The sequence below is a fragment of the Gymnogyps californianus genome, chromosome 13 (assembly GCF_018139145.2).
Source record: "Gymnogyps californianus isolate 813 chromosome 13, ASM1813914v2, whole genome shotgun sequence".
Lineage (NCBI taxonomy): Eukaryota > Metazoa > Chordata > Aves > Accipitriformes > Cathartidae > Gymnogyps > Gymnogyps californianus.
Genome location: NC_059483.1, coordinates 18,442,528 through 18,465,497, shown reverse-complemented (window position 1 = coordinate 18,465,497; position 22,970 = coordinate 18,442,528). Strand labels below are relative to the sequence as shown.

General features: G+C 37.6%; 1 protein-coding gene across 2 annotated transcripts; it reads left to right on the top strand.

The window, feature by feature from the left end:
• Positions 1 to 3,530: 3,530 nt before the first annotated feature.
• RFT1 (RFT1 homolog) lies at positions 3,531 to 18,709 on the top strand. 2 transcript variants are annotated; one of them, XM_050904857.1, is made up of 14 exons: positions 3,531 to 3,593; positions 3,724 to 3,809; positions 4,435 to 4,551; positions 6,444 to 6,633; positions 7,239 to 7,340; positions 8,337 to 8,471; positions 9,392 to 9,470; positions 9,747 to 9,797; positions 11,224 to 11,354; positions 12,603 to 12,747; positions 15,049 to 15,154; positions 16,476 to 16,725; positions 17,613 to 17,802; positions 17,995 to 18,709. In XM_050904857.1, exons 1-13 carry the CDS (start codon positions 3,531 to 3,533, stop codon positions 17,775 to 17,777), a joined length of 1,620 nt encoding a protein of 539 aa, XP_050760814.1. In that variant the 3' UTR covers positions 17,778 to 17,802; positions 17,995 to 18,709. The 2 variants fall into 2 exon arrangements, with proteins under 2 accessions (XP_050760814.1, XP_050760813.1); XM_050904856.1 differs by having other exon boundaries at positions 17,613 to 18,709.
• The last annotated feature ends 4,261 nt before the right edge of the window (positions 18,710 to 22,970 follow it).

Here is a 22,970-nt window from a genome sequence, read left to right as displayed (position 1 = left end):
TTTCAGCAGCTGCAGAAATCGACAGTCTTTAGCTCACAGCCTAGTCTGTCATTTTGTGTTATGTCATGCACTATTCTAGGAGGTATCAGGCAGCAGCAGAGAACTTTGCCTAGGATTTCATAGCACAGTTGGTTTTCTAACTTGATTCTTCAAGGGACCTTTAAGGGAAAGGAAACCCACAAATAAAATGAAGATATTAAAATATATTGCTAACTATAAAGTGCAGTATTTATTTGGGTTAATAAAATGCAAATTTGCTATTGATCCTTTATACTGGATTTGATTTTGGTTCTGCAGTGAGATCTTTCTCTTAGAACAGATGAGAAGTCGCAACAGATCAGGCTTGTTTCAAGGTCTCACTGCTGATTTAATAAGATTCCTGCTTCCCAGTCTCACTTTGTCATTAATTTGGGAGTTTTTGTCCCGAAGGAAATTAGCTATAATATTTTAGCTGAAGAGGATTTCCCCTCTGAGGGAGGTGATACTATGGAAGGTCTCTAATTGCTCTTAACAGGTTTTAAATTTCCTGGACTACTATCAATTTACATAAAGGTTGTGATTTGATGTCGAAGTCCACCTTTCATCTTGAAATACCTTATTAATGGGGTAATGAAATGCAGTTATCTCAAGTGGAACACAGCTACTGAGCTACTGAAACATGAAGATTCTTCACTTTGAAAGCCTGAAGGAACAGTCCCAACTCATTCTAAGGTCTGTATATACAACTGTCTGATCTTTTTGGACTAGTTCAGTTTTGGAGTAGACAGAAGAGGTTCTCTCTGCTGTAGAGGTTCCGCATACCTGTAATAATAACAACGATTTATCCCATTGTCCCGAGCCAAGGAGTGTGTGTTCTGTGCTGGAGGAACATCCAGCCTAGTTTAGTTCCAGATGCAGCCTAACTCTGGAAGTAAAGACCTTTGTAGTAGTTAGTTTACCTTGCCTCCTTTGCTGTTAAGGAAAGTGAACTATTTTAGAGTATGCTCCCACAAACAGTTGCCTCAGGACAACCAAAAGGGGTACATGTTGTGGTGAGAGGATGCAGGAATGATTGAAGTGGGCATTGCCTGCTGTGGTAATTGGAGAACAATTGTTTTGACTGCATATTCTTGTGAAGCTTTCTTGACACTGCATGCCAGTTCAGTAACTTGGTCCTCCTTTAAGTTATACCTATTCTCAAATTATGTTACTAAAAATAAGCATTGTCTGTCAACTCAGTTGTTAAGCCTGCTCTCACACAGTTGTGAATAAAATTAAATTAGCTGATAGGTCAATTTGTAAGTTTGAAATACTGCTCTTACTCTGATTTTGACTTGTGTTGTGCCACATTACTATTATGAGTTGGCCTATTCTAACTATTGTTCTGACATAACCTGCAGTAGAATCTGAAAGATGCTACTGGAGTAAAAATACTCACTTTCAGTCTAACCTCAAGCATGTGCTGAGGGGACTGACCAGTGTGTCTTGCTGCTGGCTGCCTCAAAGGCCGTTTGCCATCTAGTGGCTTAGATGCATTAATGCCGAAAGGCTGTAAGTGGCAAAGCTGGTTCCTATTAAAAACAGTTGAAGTTACAGTTGTTTCTCTTCTTTTTCCACCTCCCCAGGCTTTGCAGCTGTTTCTGTTTCAGCTTTGAGGTGACAAGCCAAACTGTCCAACAAAACAGCAGTAGTTGTCACTTACTGTTGCCCATGGCAGACGCCTGAAAAGGTTGGACTATGGCCTCCGGTTAGCACACTGATTTCTCCTGTTTTATTCCTTGAAGTTCCCTACTTTTGTCATGAAAATGTTTGTGTATATATAGAGAGAATAACATGAATCCTTACTGGAGTGTTGGTAGATGGTGCATGCTTTATGCTCCTCAACTGCATTTTTGTTTCCCTGTGCAGCATAGCTACTAATTTGTGATGGGTTTTAGTCCCTACAGTTCAGCTACCCCTATTGACATCAGCACAAGCCATAAAATACTAGAAGTCTTTTGATTTCTGCTGTCACCATTACTGCCACTAAGAAAAGCCCAGAGCCTGAGTTAGGACAACATTTTTAATTGCCTTTTCCATTTGAGAACTGGAAAACCACCTAAGGGAGAGGGGAGGCGGCAATGTTTCCTCCCCTCAAGCTAGAATACCCTCCTATAACCCAAAATCTCTGAGATCTCTTCCTGTCTCTGCAATTACCCAACACAGATTATTTTCTTCTCTTTGTCCCCATCTTCCCATCTTTACAATGGGACAATAATCTCTTTTTGTTAGGTTTTTACAAGTTAGGTGTTCCCAATATTAGTATCACACTTAAAAGAATTCGTAGGATATACTCCTCTGCTATGTACATCCACATCTATACATCACTTCCAGATTACTTAAATAATGTTATCAGGAAAAATGACCAAAGGGAAAAAAATCTGAAAAATTTTACTCTGAACACGGAAGGAATGAAGTGGTGGGTGTAATGCCTCAGAGGAGGAGGGGGTTTCATGCAGAAGACAAAATTGATGGAGAGACGGCTTCTTTGCATGAGCTTGAAGAATTTTGGTTGGTTTTCTAGCTTCTCTTAAGATCCTGATTTGAACTGTTGCTGTTCATATTCTGTCATTAAGAAATTGAAATCAAGTAGGGCTCAGATACTTCCCCCCCCGCTCTTTTTCACAGCTGCTGTTAGACATGAAAAGTTTTAGTTCAACTGTAGCATTACTAAGAAAAATATGACTTCTGAGCCAGAAGTGCCATGCTTTTGAAGGGAATGTTCTGTAACATAGAAAGATACAATCTTTTTATATTTTGCTGCTTAAATAATAATCTGAAATAGTCTGAAACTACTGTGCTGATTTACACTGAGTCTAAAGTCTTACCTGTTTGGAAGACTTCAAGTCAGTGTATTATTAAATTCAAGTCTGTTACAATTAAGTTGTGTCTTTGCTATTTGAAGGTGGTGGTGTTTTGTGTTGGTTTGGTTTTGGCTTTGGTTTTGTTTTGGTTTTTTGTTTTTTTTTTTTTTAAAACACAGAATGAAGATCTTTCTTCCTGCAGCTGAGGGTGTTTTACCTCAGTTTTGGTTGTCTTTCTCCTTAAGTCAGGAAAGACTGGTGGGTTTGCCCTCAGTTTAGAAAGGAATTGGTGGAACTTGCATGGAGATTTTTCAGAAATCTCTGGAAAATAGTGCTTGTCAGAAAATGCTGTTTAGTATGGTATCTCTTCCCACAAGCCAGTGTGCAGTTTTTGGGACTTGTTTTAGTGGAATACCTGCTTGCAAAGCAGAAAGCTGGCGCTGAAAGTTTTAGCATGTGAGCAGACTGGAGTGCCCACTTATTTTGTAAGTTAACCGTTTACGTCAAAAACATTACTAAAGCGGACACGTTTATCCTGTAACGTTAAGAACAGCTGGATGAGCAGAACGTTGCGTCCCGCTCCCAGCGGGTTCCGTGCCCCGTGCCCGTTTTCCGCCCGGAGGCCGGGGCGGTCCCGGCCGCGCTGACGAGATCGCGGCGCGACGGCGGCGGCGCCATTTCCTGCTGGCGGGGCAGGGCGGGGAGCTGATGGCCTCGCAGGACGTGCTCAGCCAGACCACCCGGCTGGCCTCCTCTAGTGCTCTGCTGCAGGTGCGGGGCCGCCTTGGGCCGCTTCCCCCCTCCTCCTCCTCTTCCTCCTCCTCCTTCTCCGCGGTGCCTGGCGGGAGCCGCCTCAGCCCCGCTCGGCCCGCAGGTGTTTCCCGTGCGGCTTCCTTCACAGGTGCTGTTCCGGGTGGTCACCTTCGGGCTGAACGCGTTCACTCTGCGCTACCTCTCCAGAGAGCTGATCGGCGTGGTCAACGTGAGGTGAGGAGGAGGAGGAGGAAGAGCACCCGGGCTGGAAGCCCGTGTCCCACATCCCGACCGCGCTGTTCGCCTGAAGCCTGACATACGTGAGGCTTCCCTAGGAACAGGTCTCCCGGCGTGATGGGGCTTTTTGAAAGTCTTTGTGTTTGGTGCAGGATCTCGGGGTCTCTAGGGTGTGTCGCTAATAATGCTTTGCATAACGCTGTTTAATTTACTGCTAGGTGTTTTACAGTGTTTGATCGTTTAATGTGTCCCGAGTTCTTTTTTGGCCTGGTACTGCTGGCCTGTTTTCCATGTTAAACCATCAGCTTGCTGAGGAAAAGCTAGATACAATTGTGTATTACGTGCTGTTGCTATATGATAAATTTTACAACTGCGTTTTTGGTTTATAGCATGCTTAAAGTATTTTTGCTATTTGAATAATTGCATGTAATTACTTTCTCTCCTTTTTTAGGAGAGGGTGATAATTTACCTCATATCACCATGTTTTCTTTGCATACCTGGTAGATTTGTCTGTCTGGCAGTCCTGTGTAAAAACTGTCAGTCATGCTACTGTGTGAAGGATTTCAGTAGTAGTATGTAAAGAAATAATTTTCTCTCCTTTTTTTTTCCTCACCTCCTTTAGGCTAACTCTACTGTATTCAACAGTTGTCTTCCTAGCCAGGGAGGCATTTCGCAGAGCTTGTTTGAGCGGAAGTACAAAGCGAAACTGGACCAAAACAATTAATCTATTGTGGCTGATGTAAGATACCTTTAAAAATTTACTTCTTTAGAATTTATTTCTCATTCTTGTCTGAGAGCTCACAAAATGAGAGCAAGTATTTATTTACTGAGGTAATTATTTCAGCATTGAGTGTTTAGTAACCTCAGTCATGTTTCGGGACTGATGGAGGAAGCTGGTCAAGTCTGTTGCTTTAGCATTTATGGATTTGATCTCTTTTTGGAGCACATGGGAAAGTGCATTGCCAAAGGTGTTATCAGGAGCCATTTGTTCTGTCACTCTGGAGTTTCATTTATGTTGTAGCTGTTAAAGGAAAGCCTGTTGCACAAATACGTAGTCCTTTATTTTTTCTTTCTCTGCATGCTCAGTCTTGCTCTTTTATTACTTGATGTGCATTTGTGAAGCTGCTTTAGATACCTTTTTTTTTTTTTACTTTCTTCCCTCAAACTAGTTTTTTTTTTTTGAAGTCTTGAGCCCTGATGCAGTTTAATGGCATGGCAACATAAATGTTTGCATTGGGTAGGAGAGATGTGAAAAGGTGAAAGAAAGAGTTGGAATTGAGCAACAGGGAGTAAGTAGGGCTACTACTTTCAACTGCAGTGCTGTTTATAGCAGCAAGTGGGTAGCTTAAAGTCTATGTGACACTGCAGCCAGAGAATGTAATAGCATATTGCAGATAAGTGTATTTTATGACTTGTTTCTCCCTTCTGGTTCCTGGATACATCTCTCGGCTAATTCCCCTCTGTCAGATCTAGCAGTTGTGCAGCCACAATTAGGTGGCTTGGGAAGTAAGTTTACCTGTCTGATATGGTGGAAAACTACCCCTGCATGACAAAACAGTAGTCTTCCATTGGGGCACCCTACTGACTTCCCTGGAACTGCGTAGCTATTAATTAGATCTGGCCCAGGAATGGGGGTTATGCGTGGTCATCTGCATCCAGGTGTAAAGAAGAGGGATTGTCCCTTTCAGGGATAGGTTTAATACTAATATTTTAAATGTATTAGATTGGGTTTTTTTCGCTGTATTACAATCAGTTTTCTGCTATTTGACAGCCTTTCAAGTGGGCATTGAATGATAAAGTTAACAACGACTGTGTGCACCTTTTTCTTTTTAAATTTTTCCTTGTAGAGAAGCATAACTTAAAATGAAGATTAACATTCTTGAAGGATCTGAAATATGTCTTAGGAGCTTGATGTCAAATACCTTAGGGATCTGATAATGGGAGGGTCAAATAGATCCTCCTGCAATGATGTAAAATTTTCTGCGCTCTGCCAGAAGCTTCGTGTTCCTGAAGCAGTGTCAACAGAAGGTAATACATGTCTGCACTCCTGTGCCTAGCTTGGCTTTTTAGCTACAGCCAATAATCAAAGTGGCTCTGAGCTACAGTAGAGCATTGTGAACTGGCATACCTGAGGTGCAGGCATGCATTTTCTTCTGCTCACTCTACTGTCTCTCTCTGGAGAACCAGTGATTTTGGAGAAGTAAGACTAGCAGTTGGAGTGGTGGCATCTTTATCTGTTACAGCAAGATCCAATAAAGCTTGTCTGCCAAACCCCTGGTAAGCACACACAGTATAAAAATTGCAGCAATAAGGGGTCTGCAGTATTCTGCAGGCTGATATGGGATCAGAATCATTTGGTCCTAGAGAACAAGAAACGCAGATAGTTGACCTTATGGTAGGTTCTTGAGTAGAAAATAGACAAGTCAGAAAAATGTTTTCCATGTCTTGCAAAAGAATACCTTAAAAATGTTCATTACAAAAAAAGTATTGTTAGTATTGTAACAATAGAAATTAATCCCTCAGGGTTTTGGGTTTTTTTAATTATTATGGCAATATGTGAAATTTTAATCTAATTTTCTGGTTTTCCTGCTTAAGTAACATTCCTATTGATTGTTTTTGTTACCTTTTTAGAGTCCCTCTTGGTGTTTTTTGGTCTGTGTTCTTGGGCTTAGTCTGGCTACACTTGCTTGAAGTACCTGATCCTTCTGTGATTCCTCATTATCAGGCTGGTGTAGTGGCATTTGGTCTTTCTGCAATTATCGAGCTTCTGGGAGAACCGTTCTGGGTTTTAGCACAAGCTCATTTGTTTGTGAGACTTAAGGTTAGTAAAGTACATGGGGTGTATGCATGTGTGGGGAATTATATTTCTCTATTGAAAAGAACAGATTCCTGAACTAGATCTCTGTATATTCAAGCATATAAAAAAACCACAAAACTGTGTGTACTGTTTAGTACTGCATGACATAGTTGTAACATAGATATGAATTTGTACCTGTTAAAGCAAGAAAGTTTGTTTATTTAGAAATTATCACCTTAGTGACATTAAATACTTAATCATGAGTTTTAATTGGAGGGAGAGGCACACAGCTTCCACAGTTTTGCATTTTGATTGATTGTTGGTATGAAATTGTGAAATGCAACAATGGAGAACGTGATTGTCTCAAGCAAAATTTTCTCCCTTCCATCCCATACAAAGGACTGGGAAAGTGCAATAGAGGAATTCTGAAATGCAAGAATAGAAAATTTACAGAGAAATTACAATCTAAGATGGCCAGCTCAGCAGAAAGAAACTCTGTGATAAAGTCACACTGACTTTGAAAGTCTTGTATTCCTACATAAATTCTGTGTGTGAAACTAATGTATTTTAAGTGTGTGTGTGTCGTTAAGTTGGCAGAAAATAAACCTTCTCTATTTTCTTTCTTAAAGGTAATTGCTGAAAGCCTTTCAGTAGTGTCAAAATGCATTTTGACGGTTATTTTAGTAGTCCTTTATCCTCAGTGGGGCCTCTGCATTTTTTCCTTGGCTCAGGTAAGTTTCCTGTGTACTCTTTTTCTATAAATTCTTGATTCATCTGAATTTTTATTTGCTGCTGCTGCCTTTGACATTTAGCCTGCTAAATAACTTTGAAGAGGTGAGAGAAAATGCTCCTGGGAGGTTTAAGATTTAGGACTTGTATTTAGTATTTTCCTGATACTCGTTATTGATGTGGCACTTTGAGCCTGAGCCGTTTAATGGATGTACAAGAAAGCACTTTGTTCTGTCTGTGAAGGCACATTTTGCAAATAAGGTTATGTTATTCTGTATAAGTTTTATGTTAACTCTTCTTAATCAGTTATACATTCTAATGCTTGAAGACTGTGTTCACCACCTGGCTTCAGTATTAATGTTAGACTTTGGATTCTACTGTGTAGAAGATTATAGTCACGTGTAATTTTATCAGCCTGTACCACCAACCTATATCACCTTGTCAGAAGGTGTTAATCATGTGTAACATACTTGGATTAAAACTTTTTCTTTACTACAATGAAGAGTGGATATATTGGCACCTGAAAAATAGGGTTGTCGCCTGTGCAATATCAGTTTACCTAGAAATGAAAATGTGATCCACCTCAGGTGTGGACATTTGGTTACTTTTTTGTTCCGTTTTTGCAGTGGCAGTAATAGGTAGCTTATAACTGATCAAAAAAAGAAAGAAAGAGATGTAGACGGTAGCTACTCTGTCAGCTTGTTTTTTGGCTGAGTGAATAATTGCTTTATAATTAGACTTTAAATAATCATTCTAAAAATGCTGAATAGAGTATAAAAGTTGGCAAAGGGCTGTGATAACCTCCAGATTAAAAAAAAAAAAAGTAACAGCATTCTTGGGGGGTTAAAGTCTTTACCTCATTTAAAATTTGACAGGAATAAGGACTACTTACTACATTTTGTTATCACTGAATTTGGAACTCTAGCATGTAATTCTGCATTTGTAAGTTTATTTTATATCACTGGTTGTTTTTCTTCTCTCCTTCCCTATCTTTACAGCTTTTATATGTCAGTGTTCTGGTAATGTGCTATGTAATTTATTTTGTGATGTTTTTGGGGTCTCCTGAAGCAACAAAGAAGTCATTTCCAGTTGCTAGAATGAAAGCTCTCTTACCTAACTTGATGGAAGATGAGGTAGGTTGCACAGTTCATTTCTTGATTTTAAGTTTTTCTTGAGAGCTTTGAAAATTAGTTTGAGATAGTGGAGTTAATTGAGTGATTTTTGAGGATATCTCTGCAGTGTAGAAGATATGACTGATTAAAAAAAATTACATACAAATTCTGTTTGTGGTTTGTGTCAATTAAATCCTTGTCAGAAAAACGTTAAGAAGCTTGACTTCTTTGTTATGGGCTTGTTGCTGACTTATCTTTTAGTATCTTTGCACAAACCATTAACTGGAGGTAGAACATCTACAGTGTGCAAGGGAATGACCAGGTATCACTGGATCTGAGGCAGGAAAGAAAACAGAACTATTTTACCATGAATTTTGGTACTGACTTTTCCACAAAATAAATGTGGCGGTACACAGTATCCTACAGATACTCAAATATCTCTGATGTCCTCTCAAAAGCAAATGAGGCAAGGAAGAAATGAAAAGACACGGTGAGGAAGACATTTTGAAAAAGATTTGCAGATTGAAAAGATAAAGGTGGTTGTTGGTTGCAAGACATGTAGGGACAGTTTGAAGAGCAGTAAACAATTTATATCTACAGTGAAGGTGAAAGTTATATTGGCATGCTAAACAGCATGGGTTTTTTTTCCAGTCTCTAACTTTGAATAGTATTTTCTGTAGAAAGCTTGTTCGGGTACTTTATCTGTACTGTATTGGGTACAGTAATTTTCAGCAAGGGAAAAAGTCTTCACCAGATCAGAGTGATATTGGTGCTTGAATTTAGCAATATTTTATATTAGTTGTTAGTAGCTATGACATTGTGGGTTTTCCTCATCAGTACGGTTAGAGCTAGCCTAGAGTATTGTGCTGGCTTTGAAACTACAGAATAGAAATAGAAAATACGGTCATGTTTATTACGTGTCAGTACTTCTTTTCTTGCAGACCTTTGTTAACTGGAAGGAAGCACGGTTAACTTGGAGTTTCTTCAAACAATCCTTCTTGAAACAGATTTTGACAGAAGGTGAGGCTTGACATATAGTTGTGATGGAGAAGACCTAGTGAATACTATTTACAAAATTGACTTAAAGCTTGAGAAAGCTGAGGGCGGTGTAGGCGTGCGACTTTCAGAGATTGTTGCCAGCAGATGTTACCAACCTGAATTAAGTTTTTAGGGTATTCTGAACTAGGTGCTCTCCCGTTTGACTTTGTCTCTTGAATACTTAATGTTGGAAGTGCCTGAACAAGTACTGGGAAGATTTAGGGACTTGTTCTTAAGTTCTTTATTTTGAACTTACAGGTGAACGATATGTGATGACTTTTTTGAACGTGTTAAATTTTGGAGATCAGGGTAAGTGTGATGGTATTGTGGAGTGGTGACACAGTTTTCTTGGCCACTGCTCCTCAGGTGGTTCTGAAAATGACTTGAAGTATTTGAAGATAACTTGAAAATCTGAGAAGATTTCAAAGCCTTTGACTTTGAGATAGATTTCAGAGAATGATTGATATAGAGATAGAAGAGAATTTAATTTAAGATCCTGCATTTTAATTTTATTTTTTCTTTGGAAAAAAACCTTTCCAATTGGATATGTGATACCATGTATCTTGTTTCTCTTTTTAAAAAAAAAAAAAAAACTTCATTAGTATCTGATGTGTTATAGCTGTCTGTCTTCAGTTTTTGTAGTTCTGTTTTCCTGCTGTTTTCTGTCTTCCTTTTGAATCTGTTAGCTGTTACAGCAGGAACATAATTGTTTATACCATTGCATCTCAAAACTGAATTATGTTCTGTAAAAGAATTCAATGTGGTTAGAGAGTAATGTATGGCAGTAGCCATTCAGCGAACTGAGTTGCCAGTACCTTGCGTCTTTATGGTTTGGAGAAGGAAAATAGGCTGTAATTGTTGGCCCACTGTTAGAAGTTTCTTGGACAGTTTGAATTACTTTTAATTGCTGGCAGCAGTATGTTCCCCCATAAATACTGAGTATATGTGCTTGCCATCAGTAACTGCGACTGCTTCTGATCCTCCTCCCCTGTGGAACAATTGAGCTGCCTCTTACTTGAAGGATCTTTAAAAGACCAATGAGATACAAAAATGCCTGTGCTCTCAAAATGTTGAGAAACATTGGTTCCAAGTCCTATGAAATCAGCCAGAACCATTATTTCACTGTGAATATGTAAAGCACCCATATTCCTGACTTTGTATGCTCTCAGTGACTGTACTGTGTGTGTGTATGTGTATGTGTGTATATATATATATATACACACCTAGATGTCTTAGCAGGTTTGGAGCAGTAGCTTGTGAGGGTGGAAGTGCTGGTAAGATGTAATATAGGATTGCTCTTCCGCTTCAGTGAAAGTAAAAAGAAAGAAAGAAGAACCTCACACTAAAAATAGATATCTTTCTCTTCTCCTGTATCAGTAAATCCTTACATTGCTGTTCTCATTCAGTGACATTCATCAGGATCTTTTAAATTCCTCTACAGTAAGAATTTTAAATGTGGCTTGGTGCTGTTACTAGATTCACATCTCTGTAGTTGATGTTTCTGTCCTAGCTTTGCCATCTATGAGCAAGCCTTGTAATTTTGAGCTGTGGTTGCTGTGACTGTCAGAATTTTTAGGGAACACTGCTTTAATGTGGCACTAAATTCCACTTGTTTTCTCTTTGTTCGGTGGAAATGTTAAATTAGAATTCATGTCATTGTTAAAGACTTGGAATTAAAATGTGTCTAAAAAAATTACAGGTTGCTGCTATTTTTTTTATTTATTTTTTTTTAAAGGTGTATATGATATCGTGAATAATCTTGGTTCACTGGTGGCCAGGTTTATCTTTTTGCCTATTGAGGAGAGTTTTTATGTCTTTTTTGCTAAACTGTTGGAAAGAGGGAAGAATGTAAAGGATCAGAAGCAGGTATGTTTATTTTGGATTAATTACATGTCAAATGCTTGATTTTTGTTACAGATAAGTTGCATCACAGAAGTGTGACTGACAGAACTGTTTTAAATTTGAGTATAAAGGCTGTTAAAATTGAAAAGTTGAAGTGGAGAACAAAAATGTCGAGTGAGGCTGGACTGAAAAGAAAATAGGTAAAATGCTAATGAAATAGAAATTAAGATATTCAGTGGCATAACACTGCCTTGTATTATAACTGAACTTAAAATCATCTGCTCCAAACAGTGCGATGTAAACCCTGGTGTACCATATATTTCTGGATATACTTCGGCAATTATTTAAATCATGAAAGCATGCTATTTCTGTCAAAAAAATGCTGTCTGAAAATATTTGACTGGAAAATATAAGTAGCTGTTAAGTATTACACGATAATGTTTCCAAAGAGTGCAGTTTTGGGAAGAAGAGAATTGTTTTTTTTCTTGAGCTTTTGAATTGTATGTGGAGTATCAATAGTGAAACAAACAAGAGCTTTGTCCCACAGAGTAATATTCATGCGTGCTCTAGGTAAGAAATTCTTGATTGGTCATGAAGATCAGCCTGGGCTTTTGCCTGATACTATGACAGCTTTTTGCAGTAATCCTGCTACTTGCAGCATAGCACGCAGTTAAACAAATCCTACGCTTCAGGTCATTGGTGGGCTAAGAAAAGTGTAAATGCATGTATATTTTATATATAGTGTACCTGATATATATAACTGGCAAAATGGTTACGAGTTTTCACTGTATGTAGTGAAATTACATTACATTACAAGAATTACAAGAGTGCTTCTTGTAATGAGGTAGTGGAACTGACAAGTTGCTTGTTCTGGTGTGGCAGATCCTGTAGTCCCATGCAGCAATAAAAATCTGACCCTCCCACTGACTCAAACTCTGGCCTTGGGCAGGTGCAGTGCTCTTCTTTGCCATTTACTAACTGTTAAACAGGTACAAGTGCTGTTTGCACATTTCCTTGAACAGACATGTTCATGGCTAATATTTGTGTAGAATTTGTAATGAGTAAAACATAGAATGGAATAATATATAAAAATTGTTGGAAGGTAAGACTATACGTATGGATAATTCAATAACAAAGGATAAGTTTCACACCTTTTTACACTGTGCAAACTGATTTTTTTCTGTCAAGTAGCTTTTCTGCGTGAAAATAACTTATATTGATTGATTCATGTAATTGAATACTTTTTTTTTTTTTTTTTTTTTTTTTGTCCAGGATGATGTTGCTATGGCTGCAAATGTATTGGAATTGCTGTTGAAACTTGTGCTTCTGATTGGCCTTACCATCACGGTTTTTGGCTATGCCTATTCTCGGCTGGCTCTGGATATTTATGGAGGCTCAATGCTCAGTTCTGGAACAGGTAAAGATTTACAGAGATAGCAAAGAAGCCATTCTTTAAAAAGAGAAACTGCAGCTATTATGAGTTCTTGCGTAAATCAGCAGAATTTTTTTTCTGTAAAAATCCTATTGAAATCAGTGACTTAGCTTGGCTGAATCCAGAACTTAGGCCTTTGTAGTAGCATCTTTATATGTAGGCACCTTAAACTAAAATATACTGAGGAGCTCTAAATAAGTATGATCAGGTTTGGGGCTCTACCTTCCTGCAATTTCACACTGTTGGAAAAGAACATTTTAAAGGATTGTTTGACAACTCTTGTGATGTAAAATTTCGAACTCCAGCTGTTTAAAATAACAACAACAAGGCACCCCCCCCCCCCCCAACCCCATATAACGAATTGGAACCAAAGAATCCATAGTTTTAGCATAGAAACAGTAATACTTTTTTTTTATAGTGCTAAACCATATAATGGTAACAATCTTGCTATAGTTGTACATATTGAGGGGTAAGTTTTACAAATCTGTCCATAGAAGCAGTCAAGGAATTTGTAGGTCACCTTGGTTTTTCAGGAGAGAAAGTAGAGGTTCATTTAATTCCTTCTTGAAACATAAACACACAAATTGTAGCCTGGAGTTTTCTTGAATTCTTTCAGTGGTTTGTCAGTTGACCTACAGTAGCTCCTGCTAGAAAAAACAGCCTGCCTTCTGTAGCTGAGCCCTGTGTAATGACTTGGTTCCTAGCTGATCTATCTTGGGTGAAGATCTAGCAGCTCCTCAGAGGAGCTTTTTTGTTGCATTTCTGTCTGGAAATTTTGCCCGTGTGCCATTGTGGGAGAGTTCTAGCTTGCATTTCCATTTCACATCTATTATAATTAAGAGAAAGTTACAGGGAAGATAAAGGCGTGCGACAGTATATTGTGTTGAAGACAGTTGCACCTGTCAGAGTTCTGCACCTTCAAACCATAACCTTGGAATATTGCTTATTGGGTATTAAAATAAATTGCAATTACCTTATTCAGTGTTAAGATCACTTGATATATTCTAGCTCCGTGGACACTTTTCTGTTTTTAAATGTTAAGCGTTTAGATATTTTTGCTTTAGACCCTTGCATGTTATTTGGAAGCTGGTGTTTGATTTGTATAGTGATTTTAAGGAAAACCCTGTGTCTGCGTAACCAAGAAAAAATGTTAATAACTTCTGCATGTTGTTTTGAGTCGTCTTGCTGCTGGTTCTATCAGATTTGTTTCTAATTTTGAAAGCAAATGGTGTGGTTGTGAAAAATTGTCGTTCTGGACCCTGGCAGCCAGCTCTTTTTATGAAGAAAATGTTTTCTGTCCCTCTTTCTCTTCAAGAATGGGTGTCTGGGCCTAATCTTTTAGACATGCTTAGTTGACTGAAAAGCACTATGTTTAGGAATATGGATGCAAGTCAAGTGACTCACAAGTAATTTTATTTTTTTACCTAATGATAATGTGTGAAAATGAAATGTTGAGCATGCGTACTGACTTATTTGACCAGATATTCGTGGATATATTCATTTGGATATTTTTTTTTTCCTGAGTGCTCTCTAGTCTAATGTTTTTATGCGTACTTGAAAAGAAAGTCTTCAGCTCTGCCCCACGTCTGCAGTGTATTTACTGCTCAGTGGGCAGTTGTTCTTTAGAACTGAAACAGGAGGAGACTTGGTAATACGAACTACATTGCTGCCATCAAGAAGGAATATTCAGGGATGCACACTAACCTGTTAAAAAGCATGGGATTTTTTTCCCAGTGTTATAATTTCTAAAGGACAAGAAAAAGATTAAGGTCTGAATGGAGAATTTTGAAGTCATGTATAAATTCTCTGACCCATAAAAATCTTATGTTTTTTTTATCTAGCACAATTTTGAATGTATTGAACAGCCTTTCTGTTTTTCTTACTGTTGTGTTCAAAATACACATTTTATTGCTTTTAGTACCTCATAATGACTACTGGATTAATTTCCACAAATTTCTGTACAGTAGAAGATTTGGGTTATGACAAATGTTAATTTTTAATTAGGAAATTCCCTTCAATAAAATACTTTTTTTTGATGGATATCTTTTCTGTTACTATAATAACTGCTGTTCTTGGGTGTTTTGGGTTTTATTTTTGTTTTTATTTTGTCTTGTTTATTTGTGTTTTTGTCAAGATATCTAGACAGGAAACTTGTTCAAATGAACTTAAGTTTCCATTATTAGTGATAACATTACGACTTTTATCTCTTAGTATCAGTGAGTGTAAAAACAATGTGGTTTTATAAAAGAAATAATAATCTACTTATCATTCTAATGTGGTTTTTAGGTCCAGATCTCCTCCGATGTTACTCGTTATATGTCCTGTTTCTTGCTATCAATGGAGTAACAGAATGTTTTACGTTTGCTTTGATGTGCAAAGAAGAGGTAGACAGGTAGGAAATAATGTCCCCAGAATATTCCGGTAGTTAATCTGCTTATGGTTTGCTTGGAGTTCAGTATGTAAACAGAACAATTGTTCTGCATGGATATGTGCTTGGAAATGCTTTTTTTCCAAAGAGCAAATTTCTCTCTGCAGTCTCGTTAAGAACTATGTTCCTTGTCTGCAGAGCCAGGTGCAAGAGATGGGCAAGCAAACATGCACTACTTTTGTTTTTTACATGCTTGTATTTGTTGATAAACATTGATCTTCTTAAAAATTTATTTGTAATGACCTTATAAAGAGAATCGTGCATTTGAAATCAGCATAAAAATATCCTGCCCCACTGAAACCCAACTCCTTATTTAGCTGTCTGCATGTGGATTTAGATGTAGAAGCTTTAGCAAATGTTTAAAAGTTTGGGTAAAAAGGTCAGAAATTAAGAAAAAGATTGTTAAATTAGCTTTTGGTACATCACTAACCGGAAAAGTAATTTAAAACTGATGTCTTGCTTTCTGTACATATGCGCTTGAAGTTACAGTTTTTAAGACAGGCTATCACTTAGAACTCATTAAAATTTTGCAACTTAAAATTTTTCATGTACAGTTACTATATATCAGATACACTTCTGAACGGTGTAAATTGTGGGTCTGAATTTTACTTTGAGGAGGTTGGACTAGATGACTTCCTGAGATCCCTTCCAGCCTGGATTAGTTCTTGATTCTGTGTTCATCCTGGGTTATTGGCTTTGAAGCCTGGTTGCCTTCCCAGTGATAACATCAAGTTTTTTTTGCTTATGTAGCAGCTGTCTCCTACAAGGCCCTTCCAAATTAATTTCAATGAGGTCTGCTTTCCACAGTCAAAGTAGTACATTTACACTTAGCAAGGGCTGCTTTCATGACCCCTTTAAAGTGTGAACTTGTTTTCAAAGCCACTGTTTGGAGCAGAAACTAAATAAAGTGTCATCTTGTTGTTGAGCATTATTTTTCTTTAATACATACCTAAAGTAAAATAGCAAAAACTCCACAAGTTTTTACATTACTAATCATTGGTACTAAACTTGACTTTCTGAAATGAGTATACAGCTGATTAGTGAAATAGAATTTCCTTCACATAATGTAGTTCTTGGTTTAATTTGTTTGATGTATTTTCCATTCTTTCAATGAATTTTTTTATTAACATCGCGGTTCTCAAATTTATCTTTTTCCATTAGAAGATGGTAAGAGAATTTCTCTTTCTCATTTTAGAAAATAAATTGTGTTATTTCTTCAAAGATAAAGTTAGTAAATAAATACTGTAACGGTATACATTGTTAAGTTGTTTCTTTTTTTTCCTAGGTACAATTTTGTTATGCTGGCCTTGTCCTTCACATTTCTGTGCATCTCTTATTTCTTGACCCACTGGCATGGCAGTATAGGCTTTATCCTTGCCAACTGCTTTAACATGGGTATTCGAATAGCTCACAGCATCCACTATATCTATGATTACTTCAAAGAAAGCGCTTACAGACCTTTGACAGGCTTGCTTCCCTCACCGTTTTTGGTACTCGTTTATATCATAAGTGGAGTAATCACTGGTTTCTCAGAGGTAAGCATCTTTCTCAGATTTTGCTTTTCCTGTGAAAGTTAGTGTCAAATGACTTTTGTGTCCACAAGCAGAGAATTACCATTAGCAAAAAAAGGCTTATGAGGATAGACTGGAAGACTTGCATTACAGGCAAGGCAAGATATAATATTAAGAGATTTTATCTTTGATACAAAGTTATCTCTACCACCTGTATCTGACAAGTAAAATAAAATTTAACACATTTCTGCTGTCTGTAGATAAATCCATGTCCTTAGTTCTTAATAATTGAAATTTTGCAGTAGCACAAAGAAACTGTTATTAAATATTCTGTAATAAAAAAGTGATAGAGGAAAAACAACCAAAACAAGAACAGAAACGAAAATTGCCAAGAGCACATCTATCACATTTATTCAGACTACAGGATGGTAATTGTGCAGACTAATTATTACAGAGATGGTAGCATTTCAATGTACAAAAATTTGGCAGATTGAAAATCCGTTATGCCTTAGAAAGGAGAGCTCTATATTTTGGAACGGGAGATTTCCTGTGGGGTTTTGCTAGAAAGTAGCCTAATACGTTACTCTAAGTAGCAGACTTGCGTGATAGCACCAGCAGAGTTTTCCTAATATCTCGATTAACATATGTTCTGCATGCCAGATAATGACTTCCACGTTTACCAGGTATCTACTGAATGCTCATTTTTTGCTTAAGAATTTTCTTAAGAAAGCAAGTGGTGTGACTGCTAAAGATGATTTATTGTAGGATCAGTGCATGTGGCAAAACCGCGCTCGGCTTGATGGTGGTGTTAGCATGGTCAAGAGGGGTGTTGGGCCTTATTTTTTATTGAGACGGTAAATCTACTTTGTGCTGACTAGTTTTCCTGCAATTGCTTGTTTCCTTTTTTGTAGGTATTCTGCTGCTGCGATAAGGGTTGGATGGCAAGGCTGATTCACATCAGCATGGGCGCTCTGTGCTTTGCAGCAACCATCGTTACTATGTTCTGCACAGAGACCAAGCTGATCCATTTTGTCAGAAGCCAGTTCCTCTCCCGATATATGAAGAAAGGAACATGAAATGCTCATGTGCAGAACAGTTCTTGTACGTGCTTGCAGTAAAGGGCTGTATTTTTTGCATAAGATCTGTATGGAAAAAGGTTTCCACATGTGTTTATTGGAAGCATTGATACTGGAGTGGCAGTGTAAAAGATTGCCAACTGAGTATCATTTTGTCTTCTAAACTGGTCAGTACAATGAAAGAGCTGAGTAATTTTTCTTTCTGCATCATTTTTAGATTTTCTTCAAACAGCCTCTTTGGTAATGAATGAAGATCTAAGATACACCCTTCTGGCGTAACCTAGTTGCCAGGCTTCATGGAGAGAGCTCCCATTCTTGCCGATGGGGAGTACATGTGTGAAGGCATCATATGGCTTACATCCTACGATGTAATTAAGAATGCCCTTACTTGGCATGGTGGGCTGCTTAACTGGTTAGAAAATAAATGGTCTGACCACAAAAAAAAACCCCACAAAAAACCCAAAACAAAACCCCCAAAACAAAAGCTGAAGAAAACACTAGAGCAAGGACCAACAGCACTATAACTGTTACTTGAAGTAGAACATAATGCAGTGCAGAGAGATTGAGTTGTCAGTGTTTTGAAGTGGAAAGTGGTGAACAGAAAGTTCTGACTTTTTTACAAGTAAATTAATGGCATACACAGCATGTGTCCATGCTAGCTATGTACGATTATTTCATTCAGCATATCATTCATTTATGAGGATATTGATTAACTTGTCAAAAATACTCTGAAGCCTTAGCTAAAAGAAAAAAGGGGTTTGAGCAGTGTTTTACAGAAGGTGTTAAGTACAATCACACTGATGCTGAAGTTCCAGAAGGTTAATCATAAAACTTCTTACTTTCACTCCATTGTTTTTGTTTTTATATGAGATTTTAAATGCCAGCACGAACAAATTTGTCTCAATAAAAATGGTTTCATCTTGTCTGTGAAATCGAATGTTAAATATATTTAATAAGATTTCTTTCAAGGGTTTATGCATATTGAAACTTTCATTATTAGATAGAAAATGCTTCTTTCTGTTGCAGCCAGTTTTCCTCATGTCTTGTTCCTTTACTTGTTCAATCTTAACCTTTGTGTAGATTTTTTTTTTTTTAATTGTTGAAAGTTTGGACATTCAGAAGTTGTAAAATTAGATGTTAGGGTGCTGGTTTAGATTTATTAATGGTGTATTTTATTGCTGGTCTAAGATCTGAATTTGGCAGTTTCAGAATGTACAAGTGGCAGGTTTATAATGATCAGTGTTCCCTTTGCTGTGTTTGGGTGGACCAAAAAATGTCAAGTGATGAAAAATGTGTGCTCAGACATGTACAGTTGAAAGCTTTTAGTTTAATTATGTAACAGTTCCTCAGATCCTTAGGCTGCTTAAAAAATTACTTCACTGTAATAGCATTGTGTAGTTCATCCTGGTAACCATAGCTCACAGAGTAAAATGCTTTCTGGTATCAGTGTCTTCAGTTTGGTACTGTTAGAAAAATTTTCTAAACTCTGGTCGTTTTCACTTGGAGAATATCACCAGAGATACTTTATATGAGAATTTGGTGATTGAAAAATTATCAGAGAAGCCAAAATGTAACAGTGGGAGGAAGAGAAAGGTGGTTCCATTCCTCAGCTAATGGTGGTGTCTCCATTGCCTGACTGGAAGATGGTAGAGACAGACTTGCTGATTCTTCTGAAGTTGTTATGAAATCTATCTAAGTAAAACAAACTCTATATTATTCTGTCCTGCTCAGTGAATTTGGTAGTTCTTTGCCTCTTAAATTTTTCTCTTCTGAGTTGTCTTGCAGCTTTTTTTTCCCCTCATTTCTATCAGGTATGGAGTTTGTTATGAAGTACAGCTCCATACATTGCAGAGGATTGAAACTTCTTTACTATAAGTTGTCAATGCATTTCCTTTACCTACTTGTTCATAATTTAAAAAACAAACAGTTGAACTTACGGGCTCTTTTTAGGGTCTGTCTTTTTCTGCATGACTTTGGGACCTTACTGTGGGAATATCTCAATCTGTACAGTGAATTTTAACTAATTCTTGGAATGAGGAATTTTGTATAGCCCTGCCCTTAAACTGTTTTGGAGATTGAAGAACTTTTCATGCCAAATGAGCTTGAAGTCATGCTATCTTGTCTAATCTTATGATCCCAGCTGTACAGTGATACTACTTCTGCTGCTAGTATTGTCATAAATAGGGTGATGTGAGATCTCACTGTTCAAATAGTGGGCTGTCTAGTCTTATAAATCTTTTTTAACATAAATGCTGTGTATGCATTTGAAGAGAAGTTACATTTTTAAACTGATTAGTTTGATATCACATTGCAAAGGCTTATAAATATCTCTTGCATCTCAGCAAGTGAAAATACAATTTCATATGAATCAGGAAGACATTTAAGGTGGCTTAATCATTGTTCATTTGCAAATTAAGGATACATTGCTCTTTTAAACTTGATCTGTAAGCAGTTCGGTGATGGTTGGCTGGGTTTTGTGGTTTTGGTTTTGTTTTTTTTTTTTAATGTATTTTATGTGGCAGGAAACAGCAAGGAGGGACAGGAAGTATAGACCTATGAAGCTGTCTCCTGGTTTCTTATTTATCTGTGTGATCCTTAATGTGAAAGCTGTTAATTGCTTTGTTTGTAAAGAAGCAAACTCTGTCAAACTCGGACAAAGTTGGGATTGAACTTGACCAAATTTCCCTTTTGTTTGCAGTTCTGTCAGTCTGTCAAAGGCACAATGGGATGCTTGTCTATAAATTTCATGAAGTTGTTTTGCAGTATTTTTCTGAAATCCTTTGGTTTAAGCCAAAGGAGAATTAAACTTTTTCTTTGGAGAAAAAGTTATGATTTCATACATCATGTGATGTGGGGTTTTTTAATAGTTGGATGAATGATATTCAAACAACTCAAGATACAATGCTTATATAATAGGATAATACTAAATAAAGTTTATTTCCCTTTTTGTTTTTGTCTTCCAGTTGAGGCTTATTGAAGTGTGTCCTGGTTTCAGCTGGGACAGAGTTAACTCTCTTAGTAGCTGGTACAGTGCTGTGTTTTGGATTGTGTGAGAATGATGTTGATAACACACTGATGTTTTAGTTGTTGCCAAGTAGCGCTTATCCTAAGCCAAGGACTTTTCAGTTTCCCATGCTCTGCCAGCAAGCAGGTGTGCAAGAAGCTGGGAGGGAGCAGAGCCGGGCAGCTGACCTGAACTAGCCAAAGGGGTATTCCATACCATGGAACGTCATGCCCAGTATATAAACTGGGGGGAGTTGGCTGGGAGGGACAGATCGCGGCTCTGGCATCGGTCAGCGGGTGGTGAGCAACTGCATTGTGCATCACTGGGTTTTTTCCTTTTTCCCCCCTCCTCTTTTTTTTTTTTTGTTATATTCGTTTTCATTACTATTATTATATTTCATTATTATTATTGTTAGTATTATATTTTAATTTAGTTATTAAACCGTTCTTATCTCAACCCACGAGTTCTACCTTCTTTCCCAATTCTCCTCCCCATCCCACTGGGAGCGGGGTGGGGGGGAGTGAGGGAGCGGCTGTGTGGTGCTTGGCTGCTGACTGGGGTTAAACCACAACAAAGTGTTATTTGTATCTTTGGTACAGTTGATGCTTAAATTGGGTTGAATTTTCTAGGATCTTTTATGTATAAATTAATTTTATCAACCTAGAAACTTATATACCATTTCCTAACAAACACATTGAGAAAATTTACTGTAGTATTTTTGTAAGAAGTGGCATCATTATAGTCACCTTTTTTCCTCTTTGCTTTTGTCAGAATATATGTTCATATGGATTGAAATGACCAGATTTCTTTGTTTCCTTTTAAACAATGCATTGTTGTGATAAAAACTGTTAAAGTGGCCAGGAGTAAACTTGGTATTTAATGAAGTTTGTTAGCTGAATTATGCTGCAACTGGCAATATTAGTGTTAGGTACTAACCAATTGTTGAACTGTTTGTTCTTTTCTAATATTGTAAATATTTTACTTGTATGTAAAGAAGTGGGGGAGGGGTACATGGGCATGGTTTTTGTTTTGTTTTGTTTTTTTTTAAAGAAATTAGGAGTTAAAGCTTTTGCTTTAATGGTTAATCTGCTTTAGTAGGCATGAAAAGTAATAGATGTAAGCTTGAATGTTGACCACAGTTTAACACCCATAAGAGATGTTGACTTGTTAGTTCACATGAAAGATTGCCTGAGTGTACCTTGCAGTCAGCTAGTCCTAATTTGCTGGCTTCTGGATAGTGCTTAAACCTAAACTTTGAAATTCTTTTTGTGGATTTCGTATCTCTTGCTGTTTGAACACCATACTTTTCTGTGGTTTGATTACCCTTATTTTAAAGATAATACTGAAGAGAGAAGATCTGGGGCTTTTTGAACCATATCATTGCATCAATAGATCTGCTGAGATGTAATGATTTTGTTCAGCACAAGATACATAACTCATTTGCATTCTGATAGTGCTATGTAAATGCAGTTCGTTTTCATTATAAGCTTAAAATGAAGTTTGAAGCTCTCCACATCTGATGTACAGCTGGGCCATGGAAACTAAGTGCAAGGCCTGCTCAAAAGCATTAGCAGCTGGGGGATCTAAAGTAAACAGTGATAGGAAGTACTTATCTTTGTTGCATTTTGGATTACTTCCACAAAAAGATGCTTGTGCTCTTTAGTTTATGGATCTGAACTGTGGTTCATGCACTATCTTGCTGTGATCTAGGAGGAGGAATGAACCCTTTTCGGTTGGGATGTCTGTAACTGCACGCTGCAATAGTGAGCTTCATTCACGGACTCTGAGTGTGCAGCTGGGGTAGGATAGTTGGTTTTCCTGTTGTCATTGTGGGGGAAGAGTAATACAACTCTGGGTTTTGTTTTTGTTTTGTCAGAGTTCTGGTTTAGTTGTGGTAAGCGAGCATCTAATAGAGCTCTGTGTGTTGATTTGCTAGCTAGGTTTTGTGATACACAGATACATCTGTCTTAAACTCTTCGGAAATAGGTCACGTTGTATGCCATCTCACTGAACTGAGAAAGTGGAAAGGAACGTAGCCAGGAGGACAGACATGTTGTATCTGTGACCCATTTAAGAAGACTGAAATAATTAAAGCTGTGTCAAGAAGAAAAAATTGAGAGAGCGAGCAGTTCTTAAACACAGATAAGATGTGTGTAGTCTGCTAGTAAACGAGAATCCTGTTTTGTTCT